This window comes from Sinocyclocheilus anshuiensis, unplaced genomic scaffold, assembly GCF_001515605.1.
Source record: "Sinocyclocheilus anshuiensis isolate Anshui unplaced genomic scaffold, SAMN03320099.WGS_v1.1 scaffold78, whole genome shotgun sequence".
NCBI classification, from domain to species: domain Eukaryota; kingdom Metazoa; phylum Chordata; class Actinopteri; order Cypriniformes; family Cyprinidae; genus Sinocyclocheilus; species Sinocyclocheilus anshuiensis.
This window is the reverse complement of record NW_015544250.1, coordinates 4,097,963-4,121,128: the sequence shown is the minus strand read 5'-3', so window position 1 is coordinate 4,121,128 and position 23,166 is coordinate 4,097,963. Positions and strand designations below refer to the sequence as shown.

Genomic DNA, 23,166 nt, shown 5'->3' with positions numbered 1-23,166 from the left:
TCCTTTTCCCCAGACGTCTTTTGTTTCCTTCTCTCAAGGATGTTTGGTACCCCAGCAGGAAAGCAGTGGGGATTAGAGCCCTCTAATAACATTAGAGGATATATGCCTTATGGTCTCCTCCAGGGTGATGGTTTTCTCTTTCTTTTCCTCTCCGTCTTTCCCTCGCTCGCTCGCCAAAGTAAAGAGGCCTAAAGAGTCACGCAGGAAAACCAGCAGCCCTGGATTGGAGAAAACTCAATTGAAGTGTGTTTAAGACACGGTAAATGGAAGACACCGGCTAATGTAAAACTAGTACACGGTCGGGGGGACAGTTTGTGGGAGGAGAATCAGTCAACGTCGATGGAGGTGGGCCGTTAAAACTAACAATTATCTCACTTTCCACATCACGGGTAAAGCGTACAGCTGGGAAGATAAAGCCCAGTAGGGAAGGTGGGGAAAATGGTGTTTTTTGGCTATGGTTAGGGGAGAGCTACCCAAAACTGGATGAGATTTCCCTTTGTGTCAGAACAACAGTCATGATTGTTTAAGACTCTGATGCAAGATACGGTTGAGTTACAACTGTTGGAGATTGAATCTGTGCATTTATTTACACATTTAACACACAAAAATGGCAAGCTCTAATCTGAATGGATGGCTTAACACAACTTCTGAGCAGTTTTATTATCTTTAACAGAAACAAAACTGAAAACATTAGTTTAAGTGGTGAGGTCTTTATTTGAAATATTTGCTGACAACATTTCAAATGTAAATAGAGCGTAATAATTATTCACTTTCTCCATAGACAAACAAACTTGTAATGATAACAAATCTAGAAAGACCTAACATGAGCTCTTAATGATAATGATTAATCAAAAATAAATCAATAAAATAAAACAGAAATAAAAAAATAAAGTAAAAAATAAATAAAACAAAGTCAAATGAAAATATTTTCATTAACTCAAATAAAAAACTAACCTAACTGAAATAAAACTGAAACTACACAAATAAATTATGACTAATTAACTAACTAAAATTAATTATAAAAGGCCACAAATTAATTTAAATTGATTTAAATGCTACATTATAAAACTTTAAACAACCTGCCTGCATGAAACAAAAAACAACCTAGACTGTGCTGAGAAATGTAACACTTGCCTTTTATATTGTATATAAAATAAAAAAAGTATTTAATATAACTACATTAATGTAATATATGGCTGATATAACCATTTAATACAACTATTTTATATAAAATAAAAACTAAAACAAAAATGCAAATTGAAAATAGAATCTACAAATAAATTGTAAAAATCTGGGTGCACAGATTTTTTTATCAGTTCAACTGGAAACAGAGTAAGTTCCCAGGCAGCAATGAGCACTTTTATGGAAGAATAAGTCACTGGATTTGGGTCATGGTTCATGGAAGCTTCAACTGATTCTTCGAAAGATATTCCAAGAGTTTTGTTTGTTGCAAACAAATTACAGATTCCACTTTGCTCAAGGTTAAATCCAACAACATCATATAAAAAGGAGTACTTGGTTTAATCAAATGTCTAAGTGTTCTTGGCCGGAGTAAGCTGTAATGTGGACCAGAACCTTAGTCTGGTAACATGAGACTAATGCTGATGTCACCTACAGGATTTAAGAGGCAGTATTCAAACAATTAATGCACCTTAACAGACACCTCTGCTGTGATGTACAGCCATTTTAATCAAAATTCTCTCTATTGCTAATCCTAAGAGTGCTCTCAGTTCCTGGAGTCAGGCCAAGACGACCTGGCACTCTCTCATGGGACGGTGGAGGCGAGGAGGTCACACACACACCTCTCTCTTTCAGTGATGAGAGAAGAGCCCCATTAGTGGAGTATCTTGATCTGTGTGAGAGAAAGGGAGGGGTAGCGGAAGGCACGAGCCACGTGGCTAAATTCAGTCATCACATCAAGCGTCCCCGTGGAGACACCGGGAGACAGGGAAATGAGAATAGACAAGAGTCAACGCTCTCTCTCCTCTGATTCCCGCCCACTCTCATCATTCTCGGTTATTTTCTTATCAGAGAGGAAGAGGAAAGAGGTCAGATCTGAAGACACGATTAGCTAATGCTCTCTCTGACTGACAAATGTTAGGCAGGAGGAAGTACTATAAGTGACCCTCTTGCGGCCCACTTAGGAGAACCAATGGTGCATCAGTGGCCGCAGGGTCAAGTCCAGATTTAAGTGGTGAGGTCTTCATTTGAAATATTTGCTGTGGCTCAATGTAAAATGGAAATGGAGGCAACATAAGACTGAGCTGCAATGTTATATGCATAATTCATATTTTTAGAGAAACTGATTTTTAATGATAACATAATACATTAAATAATATGAACTAATAAATAATCTAAAATAAAATATACTGTATAATGTCATGTCATGCTCTGTTTCAGGTCATCTCCTGACTTCTTAGAAAGACCTAACATGAGGGTCTAAAACAATGATATATGCTTTCAAATGAAAAAATAAATATAAAATTAAAAATTAAAATAATAATAAAATATAAAATACAATAATAATAATAATTTAAAAAATACTTGCAAAATTACGGGTGCTACAAAGAAGGTTATTGCCATGCACTATATCAGGTTAACTCCTGATTTCTGAGACTGGAAAGACCTATTATGAGCTCTTAAACAATGATATGTGCTTCCAAATAAAAAATAAAAAATAATAATAATAATAATAACAAATAATAATAATAATAAATAAATAAAATAAAATAAAAATACTTCAAGAACCAACTGTGCTAAAAAGGTGGTTAATATCATGCCTCTATTTTTGGTTATGTCCTGAACTGCTGACACTAAATGAAATTGAAGTAAAAGCCAAAAAAAAACACTTGTCAAAATATTAACCATTTTGGATCTGTCAGGATGTATTGACATCTAATTGAATGATCATTGGATAAGCATTAACCTCTGAGGTTAAACCAGCCTCTGTAATACATCACACATCACGGGGTATTAGCTTAATTCAATTATGATCTTCTGCTTGACAATTGAGTTAAACCAAAATAACATTATGTTTTAATTGAAGTCAAATGTAATAAAAAGAAGAGCATGACATTTACATGACTCATAAGCACACAATATGTTTGCTAAAAAAGCCCTACGTAGCAAAATCTGCTACCTGGCTGTTTTCTAGAACATGCAGCTGTGCGTCATGAGTTTCAAAACAAAAGAAAATTTTAAAAAAAATAGATCTTTGTGACAGTTTTGTTGGAATATATCTCCGTGTGTTTGAGTAATAGACAGTAAATCACATCTTGGATTTTCAGAGGAGACTTTGATTCCACAGGAAGGAAGCCAACGGTCTCTCATTGAGACTGTGAACACTTCATTGTCCCCTGACATGTGTTCTACATACTCAGCAACTTGGAACAGTTCTTAAGACTCCATCTGCTTCAAGAAAAGAGACAATACACAATTGATAGAGCATACATTGCGGTCTCTACTTATTCTTTTTTTTTCTGGTTGTAGTGCACAGAAATCTGAATCCTAATGAAATGCATTTTTTATGTTTTAAATCACCACCACAACAGAAATTATTCTGGCATGGCGAGTAGATCAACGACCAACAATGCTAGCAATGTTAACATGCAGGCACTAACAAGACAGCCACAAAGCTACACAGTCTCTGTTCATATCAAGATTGAATATCTGTTGGGAACACCACTTGTGACGGCATTCCAGATCAGTTTTGCATCAGAATCCGACTTACAGAAAGAAACTACATAAAACCATCTCTATCTACCCATTTCAGCCATTGTTTAGCAGTTGCTAGCTATCATGTTCTGCCTTCCTGATTGAGAAACACATCTAATTTAAGAAAATCAGAGCCTGCATGTACATGAGGAAGTCTGCTTGAGCACTTGTCTGCCTTCGCTCCGTCTAAATCCCATCTTCCATCACCCTCTCAGAGCAAAATCTACACAATGAAAGGGAAAAAGCTGTGCAACGAAAAGGTGCTAGCTTTGAAGAAGGCACATAATGGAAGGAGCAGATATCCATCAATACTAGGATTGTTTTGGGGAGGAAGTAGAAACTGAAGTCAAAATACTGGATCCAATTTAAGTGATGGTACACAATTAGCAGTGTACATTCTTATTCACTAAATTAGTATATAGACAAACCAAAAACTAAATAAAAAGTGACAAAAGCACACAACAAATTTAATCAAGTCTAATCTTTTTGTGACCACCCACATCAACTGGTCAGTGAGACTTACCCTGTCTATCAAACTCTATGCTGCTGCATTGTGATTGGCTGAGGCTCCATGGACAGTAGAAGACTGATCCTCCTTCTCTGATGTTGGGCTGGCTGGTGTTGGCTTTGGGTGCTCCAACTATAATACTCACACTGTTCATAGAGAAAAAAAAGATGAAGGAAGCTGTTAGCATACTAATAAGACTATGAGGAATATTTATAAGAGAGCAGGACAAGTACAACAGTGTTCCGATTCACAAAAAGTCTACTGGAAGCTTTGTTAAAGAGTTTGGATTTGAACATCAGAGCTGCAAAGCAACATCTATCCTTCTATGTTGAAGACGCCAGATGAAGAAAACAGTGTTGGGAAGACGTTTTGAAACAGTTGCATGTTGAGTTACAATCAAAATGAGATTTAAACTGAAGAAAACATATTTTGTTATGCTGCATTGTTACGCTTGCTGGAAAGCTATACACTACTAAATAAAGGTAGTTACAGAATTGTTACTTTTAGTTTCAATTTCCTAGAATTCAAAAGCTTGATATTAGCCTTATTTTGAATTTTATTACGATTTAAATATAATAAAGACCAGCAGACAACTTATGATCTTTGAGGAAATGGACTGTCTCATAATCAACCATACAGAGCTGAATTATGTAACACTGTGGCCATGTGCAACGGTTAGCAACTTGGTTGGCAACATGTGACCGCCAACACACAACCACACACACACCAGGCCCACTGGGTAATAAGTCAATGAGAAAACAAGAGCCGAGACTGCTGAAGTCAAGCTAGCTGCTTCTACAGCTGTTTTTCCCCCTGGGTTATCACAAACACATCCAAATGTTTAAACACATACAGACAAGCATTGCCACATATTTAAAAGCATGATCTCCAAGTATTCACGTGTTAAAACTTCACAAACTAAACAAACTTCTCAACAGAGAGGAATAAACAATTGTGGTTGGACAGGATGAGAGAAAGAAGCAGGAACAGCTGTTTAAAACTGCATTTTCACATTCTCTGAAGAAAATGTGAGTGCCAGAACGTTGCTATGTGGTTTCTAAGGTGCTCTGATTGGTGTTTAGCATGTCGCTATGTGGTTGCTAGGTGGCTTCTTACAGGCTCAAGTCAAAACTGTCTGTATGATATTCTGGTCTCTTAAATATGGCTTGATTACCTCTTTTTATGTACACAGTCAAATGTTTTGTTTTTTGAAGAAATTAATACTTTTATTCATCAAGGACACATTAAATTAATCAAAAGAGACAGAAATCTTGTGTTAAATTATATATGTTGTTACTATTTCAAATAAATGCTGTTCTTTTGCACTTTATTCACAGAATTCTAAATAATTGATCATGGATTCCACAAAAATATTAAGCACAACCGTTTTCATCTTTGATAATAAAAAATATGTTTCTTCAGCACCAAATCAGCATATTTGAATGATTTCTGAAGCATCATGTGATGATTCACTGAAATAAAACAATTTATTTAAAATTTTTATATTTCATAATATCACTGTTTTTTATGGAATCTTGTCTCCCCGACTGAATAATATATAAAAAGTTAATTGCCACATTTAACTCACAATTCTGACTTTTTTCTAAGAACTGTGAGATGTAAACTCGCAACTGTGAGATATAAAGTCAAAACTGTGTGGCAATCTCGCAACTGCGAGAAACAAAGTCTGAATTCTGACATTGTAACTCGCAATTGTGAGTTCACATCTTGCAGTTCTGAGAAAAAAAAAGTCGGAATTGTGAGAAGATTTTTTTAAATCTTACCGACCCTAAACTTTTGAGCGTTAGTGTAAATCTACAGGATTTTTTTTCCTGTTTTATCATCTGTCAGTAGAAAATTATAAGAATGATCATTTAGAAAGGTAATAGCACATTGTTTCTTGAGATTTGACATTCGAAACAAGCTCTCTGAAAAGTACCCAACAGTTAGACGGCCACTCCCACAGTCCCTGCTCTTCTAATCTGTGTCTAATTTTCCAAGAGCCGGCATGGATTGGTTCAGTGCCGCCATGACCTCATTGTCTGTAAACTTACTATCATCTTTCCTGTCTTTAAGGCTGGTCCATTGAGAGACGGGGGATGGGTGTGTGGAGGTGTTTGTAAGAGGGCACTGAGGGCATCTTTGCGGGGGGGGGGGGTCAAGGTACAGGAAGAGAACACCCTTTCCTGCCCCCTGGGCTGGTCTCAGTGACGCGTAACAGAGGGCTTCCTTACAAAGGCTGTATTCAGCGAACCCTTCGGTCAGCCATGGAAACTCAAGCACACTTTAGATGGACTGCAGAGATAGAGTCCTATAGGTAGTACCAGATGACCACTTGAATTGAAAAAAGCAGAGCAAGCAGAAGACAGATCATTGACCTCATCCTAAATGAGAGGGCTGGATTTTCTCAGCTGTTATTTACAAAAAACAGTGTGTCTGGAGGCAAAGAATTGAAAAGTTGAGAACATCAAAGTTTATAGCTTAAGGACCATCCTGTACTATGGAAATACATGGCATTTTGTGGCCACTAAGTCAAAAAAATACCATTAAAAGATGATAATGATTTTGATACTTGAAATAAAGCTAAAATAAATAAATAAATCTATATTGGATGTAAAGAAAACATGCTACTTTAAAAAAAAAACTGAAAATTATAAATATTGCATTTAAGTTAAAATACTCAAATTAAACAACTAATACTGAAATAAAAATTACCAAAAGCTAAATTAATGAAATAATAAATGACAAAAGAACATAATAAATTCCTTAAACTTTAACTTTAATTAAAATTAATACTGAAAATATAAAAATAAAAGCCAATTCATCATATTTGGAAACTAACTTTCATTGATTTGGGGTTTTTTCTTGTCTTTGCCAAGTTTTTACTATGCCTTGGAAGTCACGCAACACATTTTGTTGTACAATGACAGTAAAGGAATTGAATAATTTAATAGGACAGTTTCCAAATCCTACACTGGGAGGAATGCCAGACGAAAAGGAAAAGGCCTGAACAATAGATCAATGGATAAATAGGGAGGACATTAAATGTGGAAATGTTTGTTGGGGTCACCAAATTTCAAGGCCACAACTAGTGGAGCACAACCCACACACACAGACCAAAAAAAAAAAGAGCAGGCGCTCCATTTGTTTTGAAAAGGGGGGAACCAAAACAAAGCCTTTTTCTGGCTTGGACAGAGTATCCCATTTTTCCACCATATGTGTGTATGGACAGAGGGAGTGTCCCAGAGGTGTTATAGAACCCCAGCTGAGGTGTAATGTCAACCCCTGATTCCCTTGATGGCTTTCTCCTGGGAATTAGGGCATCAAAATTCCCACTCAGCGATAACACCTACAGATAATGTCTGAAACTAAAATGTGAACAGGCTGGTCCACCTCATTTGAACTCCAGCACACTATGAATGAACACAAGTGCACTAGTCTGATGAAATGTTATGTTGCTATGATGCATGTGAAATGCGTCTAACAGCTGCAAATTCACTAGGTTTCCCAAGCACTTTCACGCTCTGCTCGAGTTCCTGGAATGCTGTACACTTACACTACTGCTTTGGCTGACTGCTCACAAGTGTACAATTACAGTGCAGCTACAATCATTGCACTTCTGTTATGATAAATTACACTAATTTAGTCTCATTACGGTTGAGTTTTATCTTGAAAGCCACTGGAAGTTTCCACGTAATGCAAAACCAGGTTATGTTTTAAATATTCCAAGTAAATGTTTCAAATATTCATTCAGTCAAATTAAAAAAATTACACCACAAGGTTTCTGTTTAAGCAAATAAGACCTAAATGTACATTCTAATGTGCCGCTTTGATGCAAAATTATAATATACAAAACTCACCATCAAACATATTTAACAGGAAACTTAGAAACACAAAATTGCTTTTATCGACAAGTGAAAATAACTGACTTCCGCCTAACACTCAACAAACAGTCTAAATCGTGCCGTTTTGATAACGATCTGAAAGAACTGTAACTAAGAAACAATTAGCATATAATGGGGGTTTATCTTAAGAGGGGATCTCATCGCTTTTAAATGTCCTTCTTTTCTCCACTAAATGCTTAAATGTTGGGCTAACATTAGCATAATGATAAGAACCAGATTGCTCTTGTCTTAGATGCTAGCTTTTGTAACGGCTCCACATAAAATGAGAAAGACTTCAGGAGGCCTTCAGGCAGAGGGAATGCCAAAGTGAAGCTTACTTTAATTAAAACAATCTGGCCTTGTAAGAGAACAACAGAATGTTGTTTCAATTCTGCTATATGGAGAACAAATTTTGCTTTAACTGTTATTAGCATCTGTAAGTAGTTGTTGATCAGAATTATTGCTAAGGGCAGAGGTCATTGCCTTTGGAAGATGGATTTTTCAACAGTGGGCCTTCATTTGCTTACACTCATGTCTTCCTAAATCTGTATGACTTACTTCCTTCTGCGGAAGACAACAAATATATATATTTTGAAACTTTTCAGTTTGCTTTTTGTCCGTACAATGAAAATCAATAGAGTCTGGTTTTGTTTTGGACCCCATTCACTTTCATTGTATAAAAAAACCAACTGAAGCATTCTTCACAATCATTCAGACGCAAAGCACCAAAGAATCATTCACAACAAAACCAGGAATATACATCGATCAGGTATAACATTAACACTTTTACACTTTTGCTGCCAAAACAGCCCTGACCCGTTGAAGCATGGACTCCACTAGACCCCTGTATCTGGCACCAAGTTGTTAGCAACAGATCCTTTAAGTCCTGTAAGTTGCGAGGTGGGGCCTCCATGGATCGGACTTGTTTGTTCAGCATATCCCACAGATGCTCGATTGGATTGAGATCTGGGGAATTCGGAGGCCAAGTCAACACCTCAAACTCGTTGTTGTGCTCCTCAAACCATTCCTGAACCATTTTTGCTTTGTGGCAGGGGCATTATCCTGCTGAAAGAGGCCACAGCCACCAGGATTTGCTTTGTGGCAGGGCACATTATCCTGGTGAAAGAGGCCACAGCCACCAGGAAATACCGTTTCCATGAAAGGGTGTACATGGTCTGCAACAATGCTTAGATAGGTGGTGCGTGTCAAAGTAACATCCACATGGATGGCAGGACCCAAGGTTTGCCAGCAGAACATTGCCCAAAGCATCACACTGCCTCCGCCAGCTTGCCTTCTTCCCATAGTGCATCCTGGTGCCATGTGTTCCCCAGGAAAGCAATACACACGAACACGGCCATCAACGTGATGTAAAAGAAAATGTGATTCATCAGACCAGGCCACCTTCTTCCATTGCTCCGTGATCCAGTTCTGATGCTCACGTGCCCACTGTTGGCGCTTTCAGCGGTGGACAGGGGTCAGCATTGGCACACTGACTGGTCTGCCTCTATGCAGCCCCATACGCAACAAACTGTGATGCACTGTGTATTCTGACATCTTTCCATCAGAACCAGCATTAACTTCTTGGGCAATTTGAGTTACAGTAGCTCTAAGACCACACGGGCCAGCCTTTGCAACCCACATGCATCAATGACCCTTGGCCATGACCCTTTCGCCGGTTCACCACTGTTCCTTCCTTAGACCACTTTTGATAGATACTGACCACTGCAGACCGGGAACACCTCACAAGAGACCCAGTCGTCTAGCCATCACAATTTGGCCCTTGTCAAACTCACTCAAATCCTTACGTTTGCCTATTTTTCACTTGCTGCCTGATATTTCCCACCCACTAACAAGTGCCGTGATGAAGAGATAATTAGTGTTATTCACTTCACCTGTCATCACCTGTGGTCATAATGTTATGCCTGATTGGTGTATATGTAACGTAGTCAGATTTGATTTCACTTTAAGGAGGAAAAAAGGCATCAACACCCCTTGTAGTATCTCTGAGAGAGACAACCACCAACTACAACCAAGATGCAAACATCATTCTCGGTGTGGCTCTAATTAACCTAATTGAGTTAGTCTGAAAATCCAGCTTGAATATGTTACCACTAAAATGCTAAGCTTGCTAGATACTCACCACTTAGGCAAAGGATGTCTTAACAGTTAACCCACTGCTTGTGAGGTTTGGTAATCAGACCAGAATTAAAGCTATAAAAATGAATTGGCGCACCACATATATCATCTACTTAAGTTGTGGTGAGAAAACTTCAGGTGAAAGACACTGATAGAGCAAAAAGAATGCCACTAATAGTTAAAGGCCATCAGATGGCAGATGCCTTAATTTCCACCACCTTCTGCTTAAAACATTCTGCTTTTTAAACAGCTGTTTAACTTATGTCACTCGAACACTTTTATAAATGCTTAAGCTTGCCAAGAAACCACACTGGTTGCTAATGAAGGAGCAAAAAAAAATCCCAATCAGACAAAACACAAAACCTCAGTCTGCCACCATTACATGGCATTGTAAATGGCACAAAAAACTGCATGAAAAAAAGAAAGGAACAGGGAATTTTCTGGGAAGCTTTGTATACAACAGAACTTATCAGTACTTTACGGTTTAAAAGTTTAGAGATATTATATTTTAAATGAATACTTTCATTCAGGAAGGATGCATTCAATTAATCAAAAGTAACACTAAAGACTTTAAATTGATACTTTCTAGCCTATTCATCAAAGTATCCTGAAAAAATACTTCACAGTTTCCATGAATAAACTCCAATTAAAAAATAGCCTAACGGCTGCTGAAAATTCAGCTTTGCCATCACATGAATAAAATCAATATTAAAATACATTAAAATAGAATATTTCACAATATTACTGTTCTTACTGTATTTTAATCAAACAAATTCAGCCTTGGTGAGCATAAGAGACTTGTTTTAAAAACATAGAAAAAAATCTCACAGTAGCCAAACTTTTGAATGGTAGTGTTTTTCCTATCTTTGTGTGTCAAAAAAACAACAAAATCAATCAAACTAACTGGATTTCAATATGCCCGCCAATAACAATTCATTATCATCAGTCACTTCTGTAAGCAACTTTAGCTATTTGTGATTATCCCAGTTTTCCCATGCCCACCAGACATATTAACACGACCGTAATGCTTAAAACTGATTGCAGTTTGTGGCCTTAGGAACATTTCTGACACTGCACAAACAAAGTTGAACAATTATTAAGCTATCCAGAGGCAAGCAGAATTTTAATGTTGTTATTATCAAAAACGGTTACAGTGATAGCACACCACATAGGGTGACCATATTTTAGTTTTCCACAATGAGGACAGTGGGGGAGCGGGGTTCGTGGGTGGGGTTTCGCCTAAAAGTATAACATAGCATGGGTTTTTTTTGTGTTTGTTTGCTTGTTTTGTTTTTATAATAAATAAAAAGAAAAGAAGCAGATAGAATAGAAAAAGAATAGGGAATGCTAGAGTTAGAGGGTAATTTTTAAATAAAAATAAAACAAGTCAATAGAACAGAAAAAGATTAGATAATGCTTGTGTTAGAAGGTCATTATTTATAATAAATAAAAAGAAAATAATTAGAAGGAATAGAGAAAGAATAGAGAATGCTAGTGTTAAAGGCTCTTTTTTTCTTTTTAAATAAAACAAGTAGTTAGAATAGAAATAGAATAGAGTGCAAATGTTAGAGGGTCAAATTTCTTTAATAAAAAAAAGCAGATAAAATTAGAATTAGCATTATAATAGTGAGTGCTAGCGTTAGAGGGTCAAATGAAGATGAAAGAGATGTGTTTTCAGCCGTTTCTTGAAAATGATTAAGGACTCAGCTGATTAGATTGAGTTGGGCAGGTCATTCCACCAGGAGGGAACAGTTAATGTCAAATTCCATGAAAGTTTTATCATAGGTAGAATGTAAAATATTTCAATACAAGCATTTCAGTCAAATGTAATTTATGCAATATTTCAAACCTTTAACCCACTTGGAAAAATCAACCCATGGCAACAGTTTAAAAGTATCCCAATTCTGTGGAAAAAACGGCAACCCTGCATCCAAAAAGAGCTGCCGGATTCAGATTTGACTGATCACAGGTCGAGAATAAGGAGAGATGACTGACAAGACCATGCTGGAGTATTTGCTGCTCAACAGATCCTGAACTCATTGACAAATATCTGATCTTGTAAGATGTGCTCCCTTCACACAGAGTGCGTGTGATCGCGAAATCGAAAGTGAAAGTGACCAGCGCACACGCTCATTCAAAAGAGATTTAAATACCCCACATACTGAGAGCGGCTCCCTGATGCGGCAAAATTATATATATTAGAATGTTTAAAGGAGTGGACATTTTGGGCGATTAAGAAATCCTGGCCGGACGCATTTTTTTTAGGGCCAAAAAGAGGACATGTCCGGGGAAAAGAGGACATATGGTCACCCTAACACCACATCCTCCCAGAAAATGTGGAACGGATCCAACACAAAGGGTACACTGTAGCAACTCTCCGACATCAAGAAAAATCTAATGACCTCAGTGAACTAACATATTCAAAATCTAAGAAAAGCCAAAGTGAAATTTAAGGCCCGGACAGTTCACTTTTTGGGTGTTTTCCTTTGTCCGATGCCAGCGAGCATTAACTCGGATGCCAGTCTGTCTCTGCATCAAGCAGCTAAGCAGTTGCAATGGAAGCAGCTAATAGAGAGATGGATAAAAGTGGGCCGAAGAAGCTCTGTATGTGGCCCCAGTCTGCTCACTAGACCTGATACCCACATGCTCTGTTCTGCTGTCTGGGAGTTGCAGCCCAAAGATGATGAGCAAAGCAGTGACCGCTGGGTCAGCTGGCACTGGGGGACGACAGCTCACTCAAACAGCTGGCGTGCCAAGAGCCCTGAGGAGAACTGCATGGTAATGGAGGAAGACGAGAAAGCAGTCACTAAATCTCCTTGTATGATACAATGCAAGAAAATGAAACACACTCAGTTCATGTAAATTAACTGAAAATTAATAACTCATTCATAGTCAAACTGATCCCAGGTTTGCAAAATGCATTGAAATGTTGCAAGATGCAAAAACCATCTCTAGTTCCAACAGGTAAAATATAATGGCCTTGTAAAAAATATTTTAAAAAAAACACTCATGCAACGTCTGCTGCAGAGTTGTGCTGGTCTGGAATAACCGTTAAAACTGCACACATGCCCTCGACTGTTGATCTGATAAATGCCCCCACCCCATTTTACACAGGCAGATTTTAAATGTCACCACAAAAACATTTCCTCCCAAAGGATATGGTTCAAATCAACATCACTACACCAGGTGCTGAGAGGTCAGCCAGATCTAGAGCACTTGGCTTGATGTGCAAAAAGCCAGCTCTGCACTACCTGCTAGGTCAATTAATGTACTAACTATCAAACCAGAGGGAAGTTAAAGTGGAAACATAAGAACAACATGCTAAAAGGTGTATTTTAAAGAAGTGAAAAGTGAGTGCTATGTTAATTTTGATGCATTTTTACTCTCAATGCAGTTTAAAGAGCACTTTTTCCACTTAATTATGCCTAAATGAAAACAAAAAGATACTTTTGACATAAGTGTAAAATCATGTTCATCCACGAGCAATTCGCATCCAAAAACCCATTCTGCCCACATGTTGGTGCCATGTTGAGATCACAAGGCTAGCAAATTACTATTCTCTTCATCTCAGTAAACCCCTAATATTTTCTTATGGAATAAGTGCCAATATTCTTACAATTAGGGCTTTCAGAAACAATATTTGAAAGCAAAAATGTTACCAGGTGTCAGTATTAAGTTTGAAACTACTGTTGTATCCACTAGAAAAAAACATCAACTTGGTGAAAATCAGACAATGGCTGTGTCCAAAATTGCATACTCTTTGATTAGGTACTTCTTTTAAATGAGTAGTTACTTTGAGACTGTTAAAAATGTATGTTCTATATAGAATAGATGCGTTTAGTATGAATGTCATGCAGGCATGACACCTACAGCGTCAGCTGGGTCATTTCATTCACAAATCCTCACCCATGGCCTCATGGGATAGTAAAGTGTCAGGAAGTAGTAAGTCATCCGGGTACTTTTCGCCTACAGTTTTATGAATATTGTGAATTCGGACATGCTACTCTTCTCAAATACTGTTTTTCACCAAATACATAGCAGTGAAGTATGCCATTTCGGATGCAGCCAATATGCTGATTTTAGGTAAGGATATGATGTCCCCACATTAATACTGTATAAAAGTTTACACTTCAAAAAAGCAAACAACCTTTTGTAGGAGAAAATTGTCTGGAAAATGCATCTAAGAAAGTGCAAGCCATGTCATTCGACTGCAAGCCACATTTTCGTATGTGACAGGACAACAATTTAAACCACCCCATGACATTTTCATAAACACAAAGTGTGGTTTTACCTCTTAAATCTCTTGTTACCAAATTGTAACCCCAGCCCCCAAAGAGCTATAATTCACACATTCACAGAGACCAGAAAACATCCCAGTGTGAGTTGCAACTGTTGGCCATCGACACCTCTGAGGGAGCTTTCTCAGCATGGAGTCCCAACTTCACAGCTGAAAAGACTAAGAGGGGCCATCAGATGCAAACAATTAGCATCAATCGCTCACCTTTGCATGCTATACCTCACATCCATTGTTTGTAATCCTATCCAATAAACAGGCCATCTAAATGCTGGCTGATTGGATATTCACTGTCATTGCCAGCCCAGCAGGGGCCTGATAAACCAAAACAGAACAGATCCAGATGATAATGATCTTCCCAAAATGTACATCAGGAACAATGGAGATCTGAAGTAATCCATGCATCAACCCCAGGCCATTGTGAAGCCCAAGGGCAAAGCGTCTGCAAAGTTGACTGGGCCATTTGTTCTACCGTGATCGAACACATGCCTGTTTTTCCACCAGGGCACATGTACACCCTTGCACACAAGAGCCTATTATGCGAGATTGCCAGGTCCAACAAGGTCATAAAAAGCAGACAACTTGTCAACGGCAAGGACAATCTAACCCACAGCCCCAATCAGCTAAGGTTGCACCCAAATACTGGACTAGCTATAATTTTACAACAGGCCAATCTGATTGACACCACCATCAGAGCCAAATGTCATTGGGCCAAAAGATCTAAACAAGGTTTTATCAAGAAGCAAAAGAGCCAAAAACATGAATAAATAAATAGAGATTTAAGTCACATGGAAAGGTTTCGCTACTGAAAACAGCAAACCTTTCTACCGACGCACAAAGGCCTCTATTGTACAGACTCCATGGAAAACACTAGCCGTCGCAGGGAGAACCTGGGTGAAGAATAGCTTGGCAGCCAGCGTACACACACCAATCTCCATCTGGATGCAAGACTACAGACAACGGACAGCCTAATCCATGAAGGAAGAGTGAAAATGCTAAATGGCAAATGAAACCCTGGTAGAGCTAAAGTAGGTTTCTTTATTTAGCAAAGGCAAACTGAGCTCAAAGACCGAGGTAAATTTTGATCTAGCAATGACCTTCTTAGAGAGAGTAAAACTTTGTAAGAATGATGTCCACAGCTGAGGACGACTTACTGTATAATATATCAGAGCTAAATCATCTATGACGTAATTCCAATGTACTGTTCTGTACAAACACATGACATAAGACCAGGGGACAGATTCACGAAATGTTCTTTGGAACAAAATTCTTCTTATCTTCAAAATCTTTATTATTCTCTAACTAAAAGTTTGTATTCCCAAAAATACTTTAAGAATGTTCTTATCTTTCTTCCCTTCTTGAAAGGAATGTTATCAAAATCAACGTAAATAACTTCCTAAGTTCGGACAACTTATCTTAAATCCAAAAGGTACTACTACAAAATGTTAAAAATGATCATGAGGTGCTTGCTACTTAGAGGTTAATAGACAGACAAAAAAAATAAATGTAGGTAGGGGTGTGCGATATATATCGTCTGCGATAATAAAGAATATTAAAAACATTAGGAGTCAGCTGTCTTCGGCAGTCCTTAAGGTACCAGCAAAATAACACACTCAGCAAAATATCGTCTAATTATCGTTATCGATAAAATCCCAGAAAATATTGAGATATCATTTTTTGTCAATATCGCACACCCCTAAATGTAGGCCTATCTTTTAATTTTTTTTTCTTTAGATTTTTGTGAATCCAGCCCCAGGAAGTCATTATCAGAAGAGTGCCTAAGGGTTTGACAGCCAACGCAACTTGGTAAACCTCAACTTTGCGAATCTTTTGGTAATAAAACAGACGGAGGCAGGTGAGAAAGTTTTTTATGTTTTTACAGTAATATTCCTGCCATTGTGGCTGTAAATTTGTTGCCTTTGGCCACTAATGCAGACAGTCCAGCTCCTCGGATTCAACCACAAGCTTCAAATGGTCGCCAAAAAATCATCAAACACCAAAAAACGTCTTTTTGAACATCATAAACACAAAAGGAATTTATGCATAGGAATACATAATTCTCTGAAAACAACACTTATCATCCGGAGCTACACAAATCCCAGCAGGAACAGAGATGGTGTTTGGTTTCTATTGTTTTTGCAATCCAAACATTTCAAATTAAGCCATTTCATTTTCTGACATTCAACCCTACATCCAGACCCCGACCATTGCCCTTTCATCTTCTTATCCAAAAGTAAATACAGAGAGTGTGGAATTCCTTTTTCCTTTTTTTTTTTAGGAAGAATAGGTTTTGGGTCTCTGATGAGAACATACAAGGAGACACTTGTTGAAATAATCACCCAAAAGACTTGAGAATCTGCTCAAGTCAAGTTACCAAGTAGGACATCCAACCACAGTTCTTTAGGACTAATTCGGTTTATATACCAGACCATCCGGATGAGGCCCCTACATAGGAACTGCACTGTTCTTCTCTCAACATTCAAGAAACATAAATTTGTCTTCCATGTATACAGCTGTAAAGCCCCCTGACACCAAGATCATGAACTCTGTCCTCGGGCAGTTCTCTGTGGTGGTATGCACACTAGCTAATTCTATCAATGCGTGCCATGGAGTACTGTTCTCCTCAGACCTATGTGCCCCTTTGGGACCAGACTATCAGGAAGTGGACGAGGCCAGGAGTGAATGTTTTGTAAAAAAAGAAAGATTTAGAGAGCGAGAGAATGAGAGAGAACTTGCAGGATAGAGAGTTTATACCTGACACCAGATTCTTCATTTTAAGAGAAAGAACAGAGTCTTTAGACAGCTAGCTGCCGCTGTTCAAACGAAGTTTGGACCACATTGACTATGATTTCACTGAAACATACGTTAATCAAATCACTACTTTTTGAAACCCACAATAATATGGAGGCACTCCAGTGGATCTTAAACTCCTTTAACTTCTAACTATTTGGCATGACGTAACTGAAAGGTCCAAAACTACATATTTTTAAATGTTGGGTTGTCTCAATGATTAGTCAGCTAGTCAGTTTTAAGGAGGCCCTGAATAAATTTGTGTCCAACAGACCCCATTCAGGACTGCATTTCTCAAAGGCATCATAAGCCAAGTAAATGGTAGAAAACATTGGCACAAGTAGTATCTACAATCTAATTAGTCTCACGATGCTTTTGGGCAGGGGTCTCCAAACTTGGTCCTGGAGGGCTGGTGCCCTGTGGAGTTTAGCTCCAACCCTAATTAAACACACATGAACCAGCTAATTAAGGTCATACTAGGCATACTAGAAACTTCCAGGCAGGTGTGTTGAGGCAAGTTGGAGCTAAACTCTGCAAGACACCGACCCTCCAGGACCGAGTTTGGAGACCCCTGTTTTTTATGAAACACAGCCCAGACCTGGTTCTAAGGGGGTTTTCCATAAAATACATACACAGCCATTCAGTAGGGTAACTGTCAGAAATTTAACAAATAAATATACTGAATAGTTCAAATATAATGCAATAAATTACTTTTTATTTCATAGATGACTTTAAGGGAATGTGTTACAAAAGACAAAAGTGTTTTCATAGAACAAGTACTTTAAAGAGAATCTAACATAAAATGATTCCTAATTTTGTTTAATTAACTTTTAAGCACTTTTGGTAAAAAGCTAAAATAATAATAATAATTTACAAAAATAAAATAAATGAATTAAAAAAAAAAAAGATCAGTTAGTCAATTTCAGTAGCCTATAGACAGCTGTTGGTCGACCTACAGCACCAGAAAACTAAGAAATACACATTCTATCAAACGCCTGGGAAGAAAACTCTTGATATCGTACATTCTTTCACCACTTCACTCAGCCTCCAGTTTGAGGCCCATCCATCCTCCTCCACGACGACATCTTGGGAGTGAAAAGTTCAAATCGCTCACTGAGAGAGCTGCCTCTTGCCATGACTTCACAGTTCATAAGAATGAGGCCAAGACACCGTGTCAGGGGGCATATGGTCTAGAGTATTAGATTGGAAGTACAGGGTAAAGAATTTAAATACCATGCCGAATTACATCATCAGAGACCCAGAACGGAGAAACGCACGCACTCCTCTGACTCATTCAACCATGCGTCATGCTCTAAATCATCTGCCGCTTCTAAATTTCATCTTCGCCAGACACACTATGGCAAACTAAAACAATAGCTGGAGGGTCTGCCTTAGAGAAAATGAGCAAACAAAGACAATAAGAGACTAGACTAAATGGAGAAGAATGGAGAAGTCTCACTGAAAATAACACCCCCAAGAAACCAGATCCAGCGTGAGCCCACTCTGACTAAAGCCCCTCTACAGCTGTGCACGACCAGACACAGTCCAGCAGACAAACATAGTTGGAGATGGCTGATTGTGGCATGTTCTAGTCAGGGCATGCATGAGTTGATTATTGCTGCAATCATACAGTGCTGCACAGCTGTCTGCAGCTTGAGAAATGAGTAATGCAGCCAAAGGGCAGGGAAACCCAACAGATCAGCATTGTGATTGAATGGCATGCCTCATATTCTGTGATTTCCCCTTTGATTTATCACCTCATATGGCCACAAATATCATATCTACAGGTGAAAGGTGATCATGTGGTCTTGCAATCAAAGCTAGATTATATTTACCATAACTGCTGCTCCATTCAACAACATTCTCCAGTCAAAGATGTTCTGAAGGCAGACTACAGGTATTTGGGCTACATATAAAAGCACTTGTACATCATATTGGCTTTTGGGGTAACATTACTAATCAGTAAGTACTTAAACGGATAGTTAATTCAGAATTCTGTCATAATTTACAAATGGAGTTTCAAACCTGTATGACTTTATTTCCTTTGTGGATAACAAAAGAAGTTATTCCTAAAAATGTCTCTGTTTTTTTTTTTTGTCCATACATTGCAACAGGGTCCAATGTTGTTTCGGACTCCTTTAGCTTTCATTGTATAAACAAAAACAGTTTAAACACTCTTCACAATATCTTCTTTTATGTTCCATGAAAGAAAGTCTTACAGGTTTTCACCAACATGATTAAATGAAGGTTTTCATTTTTTAATAACTATTAGGATACCTATAACTATTAGCCAAGCAATGAAGTGTCCCTTCAAATCAGTTTTTAACACTCTAAATGTGAGTACTGTGACTTATCTACATCACTGAAAATTTTCAGGTAAAAACAAACACAAAGTGGATATCCACAATATCAGAGATGTCTAACTTTTGGCTTTTTTTTCCCAAGGGTTACTCATAATCTAGCAAAGGTCATCTTTGAATGGTTGGAGATTTTCCTGTTAGATTATGTAGAAGGTTTAAGTGACCATAGCACATGCAATCAGGGAAAATTATGGGGGGCAATCTTCATTCCCCTTTAGGAGAGCTGGTACCTTACTATGACATCATTACCTCTAGTCAAGTCCTATTTATAGAAAAACCACCAGCGATGCCACTGATAGAGGCATTGCCATCCGCTCAAAACATGCACATACACTTCAGGTTTGCACTAAGCAAACACTAAACCACACTTTTAGAACTGTCGCTCCCCAACTGTGGTGATACGCTTTGATCTAAATGGCAGTGCAGACTGGGTTGGTATTGTAAACAACAGTTGGGGGATACCCCTGGTTTCATTGCCCCCTGTACTGAAAAGTGTGAGCTCTAGTAGACTTTAGTACACAATGAGTCATTCGGAACGAAAGGGAAACACATTAAATCAATGAATGAACTAGGTTAAACAAGTTTGGCTTTCAACCCAGAACGCCAACCCGGGGATCCCCGGAGATTGAAAAAAGTTTCTACTTAAGCTAACATTACTACAATATAAAATACATATATTGGGATACAAAAGTTAGAAATTAATTAATAGTTAAAAATGTCCATCTATGACCCTTCCCTATGGACCCCTGGAGTACATTCAGACATACTTGGTTAAAAAAAAAACTTCTTTCATCACAATGATAAATGAAACGGTACCTTTCTTGGATTTGAATGACAATAACCCTTCATACTAATGCATTGTATGCATTGGGGAAGTTGTGGCCTAATGGTTAGAGAGTCGGACTAGTAACCCAAAGGTTGCGGGTTCGAGTCTCGTACCACACTAATTCCAAGTATGGGTCACCATACTTGGCCACATGTCACTTTCACTTCGCATTGTACATCATACTGTGGTAAAACACCCTATTCTGAGGCCACAGAGGTGTGTCAGTACATTATAATTTCTGAATTTTGTAAGCTAAAAGTGCATATGAGCAAAAATTACATCCATGCAGTCACAGCAGGATAGACAGCAATAGCAGGGTGGACAAAAACACTAATATGTGGCATTTAAAGTTATTAAACAGCATTTAAATTGTCTAGTTCGTATAATTAAACAACTCTACGTTGGCAATGATTAGTGAACTTGGGTCTAGTTGTACATTTCTTTGAATGCACGCCAAGTCTCTTTACTTTCAATATTACTTTCAATATGTAAAATCAAAGAAGGAAACCAACCTTGAGTCAGTCATGTAAAAGTCCACCGAGTACCCGAAGTAACTACCGTTCGGTCCGGTATACACCGCTGGGTTCTCCACATCCAAGTTGAAGGCAACAGACAAAGGTAGAAGAATCAACAGTGAAAGTCCCATTGGACAGCAGCTCGGGTTGTGTGAAGACGCTGAAGTCTTTGAACGGTGCTTTTTGGAGCCCATAGTAATCGATATGTCACAATCCACTTCTTTATAAAACTTCTCTCAGAACAAAAGGTGGCACTTGAGCAGAATCCTCCTGAAGATGCTGCCTTACGCAAATCTCATGCCTTAGTGAAGCGTATCAGTCTGCTCGTTATTTCTCCAAGCGCTCTGGTACAGATAGCCTCCGTCTATCTGTCCCCTTCTCTCTTTTCTAGCGTCCTGCCGTCGTCCCTCCAGCTTAATTGAAGGGGTATTAGGAGGAGGTTCAGTTCTTCCACTCGTGACAAACTCCCATAGAGGTGGAGCTAAGAGCACAATTCACAAAGTGGGGGAAAAAGAGCGGTACAACATTGAGTTGGATAACTTAATTAATCAAATAAGAAGAAATGCATTGAATAAAGCAACGAGATAAAACGTACAACAAAGAGACAAATAGTGAACTATACAGACGCTGTGCAGATTAACTTAACCATTTAGGTTAATGCATTTTACATTCTGAAACCTGATATTTACATTTTATTAATTTATTTTATTTTTAAATTGCATATAATACATATAATTACATTTTCAATTTAATATTTTAATAATTCATGTTGCACTGTGCCATCTAAAGCTAAATTAAATTAATAAATACATAATTTGTATATTGAAAAAAAAACGAAGAAACACTTAGGCCTACTTGTCCTTGTAGAGTTCATAATATCCTGAAAGGATGATGTCATGACAGTTTTTACTTATGGTTTACATAATTTAATGGTTTGATGCATAACCTGGGGACGCATCATCAAAAATTACTTCTAAAATGTGATGTACAGTAAAATCTAAAAAAGAACTTTTGTGACCTGTTATCTGTCCACTTGAAGGACTCTTTGCATAGTTGTCAAAGATAGCTGAATGAATGATTGAATGAATGAAGAGCTGTTTTCAAAGTCCTTTATCCTCCAAAAAACGATCTCCAAACTTGTTGCCTTCAACATGAACTTTCTCAGCGTCGAGATTATTGACGCTAAATGCTGATAAAGCTTGTCAGGAAAGCCATCACTGAAGTATTTGGAGCAATACTACAAAATCCGCGTGTAGGTATTAAGTAGAGACTATGAGTCAGTTTTAATTTGGAGAAATGTTGTTTATAATACACAAGCCTGTACACTAAGCAATCTCCATTTATAGAGCTGACACCATCAAGACACACGGAGCTGGGAAGTTGTGCATCTCTGAGCTGTAAAAAGCCACTCGACTGACTGGAATTAGAGTATGTTGTTTTAGTTGATTCAGCCTCTGCTCAAGGAATTGAAATGCGGAGCCAAATTTGGCTGTATGGCTACAGGGAACTCGCCGTGAGAAGCCTTCTATTTGGGAAAGTAGGGTGTGAAGGGGGAGCTCACAGCTGTCGGACCACAGCCACACCGCTTTCAACCAATCTTTTCGTTTTGTTTAAACTCAGACCGAATGAAGTTGCTGCAATAACACGTATATTACAACAAATTCATTTATTCTAACCATGTTCGATTCGTAAACGAATCTTCCCTTTGAATCAGATATTTCAATGAACCAGTTCACAAGATGAATCTTAACGATTAATTCACGAGAGCGATGCCCGAGTCAACTCACTGAATCAATTAATTAAGAATCTTGTTCGAACCTATCCCATTAAGCACAATACCACACATGAAAAACAAGCAAAAACCACTATTTTAGTTAAACGGAAAACCTGCGCTTTTGCATTGTTTAATTAAATATCGCTTTATTTAAATATTTAGTGATAACGTAATTGCGTCATTCCGCAAAAACCACTGAATCGGTTGTTTGAAATGATTCTTTCCGCTTGAAAAAATTGTTTCATATGTCACGATTCTCATCACTAATTTGAACAGTTATCAAACTAGAGTGTGCAAAGTAAACTGAGTGCGTGAAGTGTTTGTGATCGCGAATAAAATTATCGTTAATTTACCTTCTTGACCCA

General features: G+C 38.0%; 1 protein-coding gene across 1 annotated transcript in view; it reads right to left on the bottom strand.

The window, feature by feature from the left end:
• The window catches only part of LOC107697976 (integrin alpha-5-like), a 53,435-nt gene extending 32,033 nt beyond the window's left edge, over nt 1-21,402 (bottom strand). Inside the window, exons 1-2 of the mRNA XM_016498880.1 lie at nt 21,025-21,402; nt 4,238-4,368 (exon numbers count right to left, since the gene is read on the bottom strand). Of these exons, the coding sequence (XP_016354366.1) occupies nt 4,238-4,368; nt 21,025-21,221 (328 nt within the window). The 5' untranslated portion in view covers nt 21,222-21,402. The remainder of the gene's footprint in view (nt 1-4,237; nt 4,369-21,024) is intronic.
• Between the last annotated feature and the right edge of the window lie 1,764 nt (nt 21,403-23,166).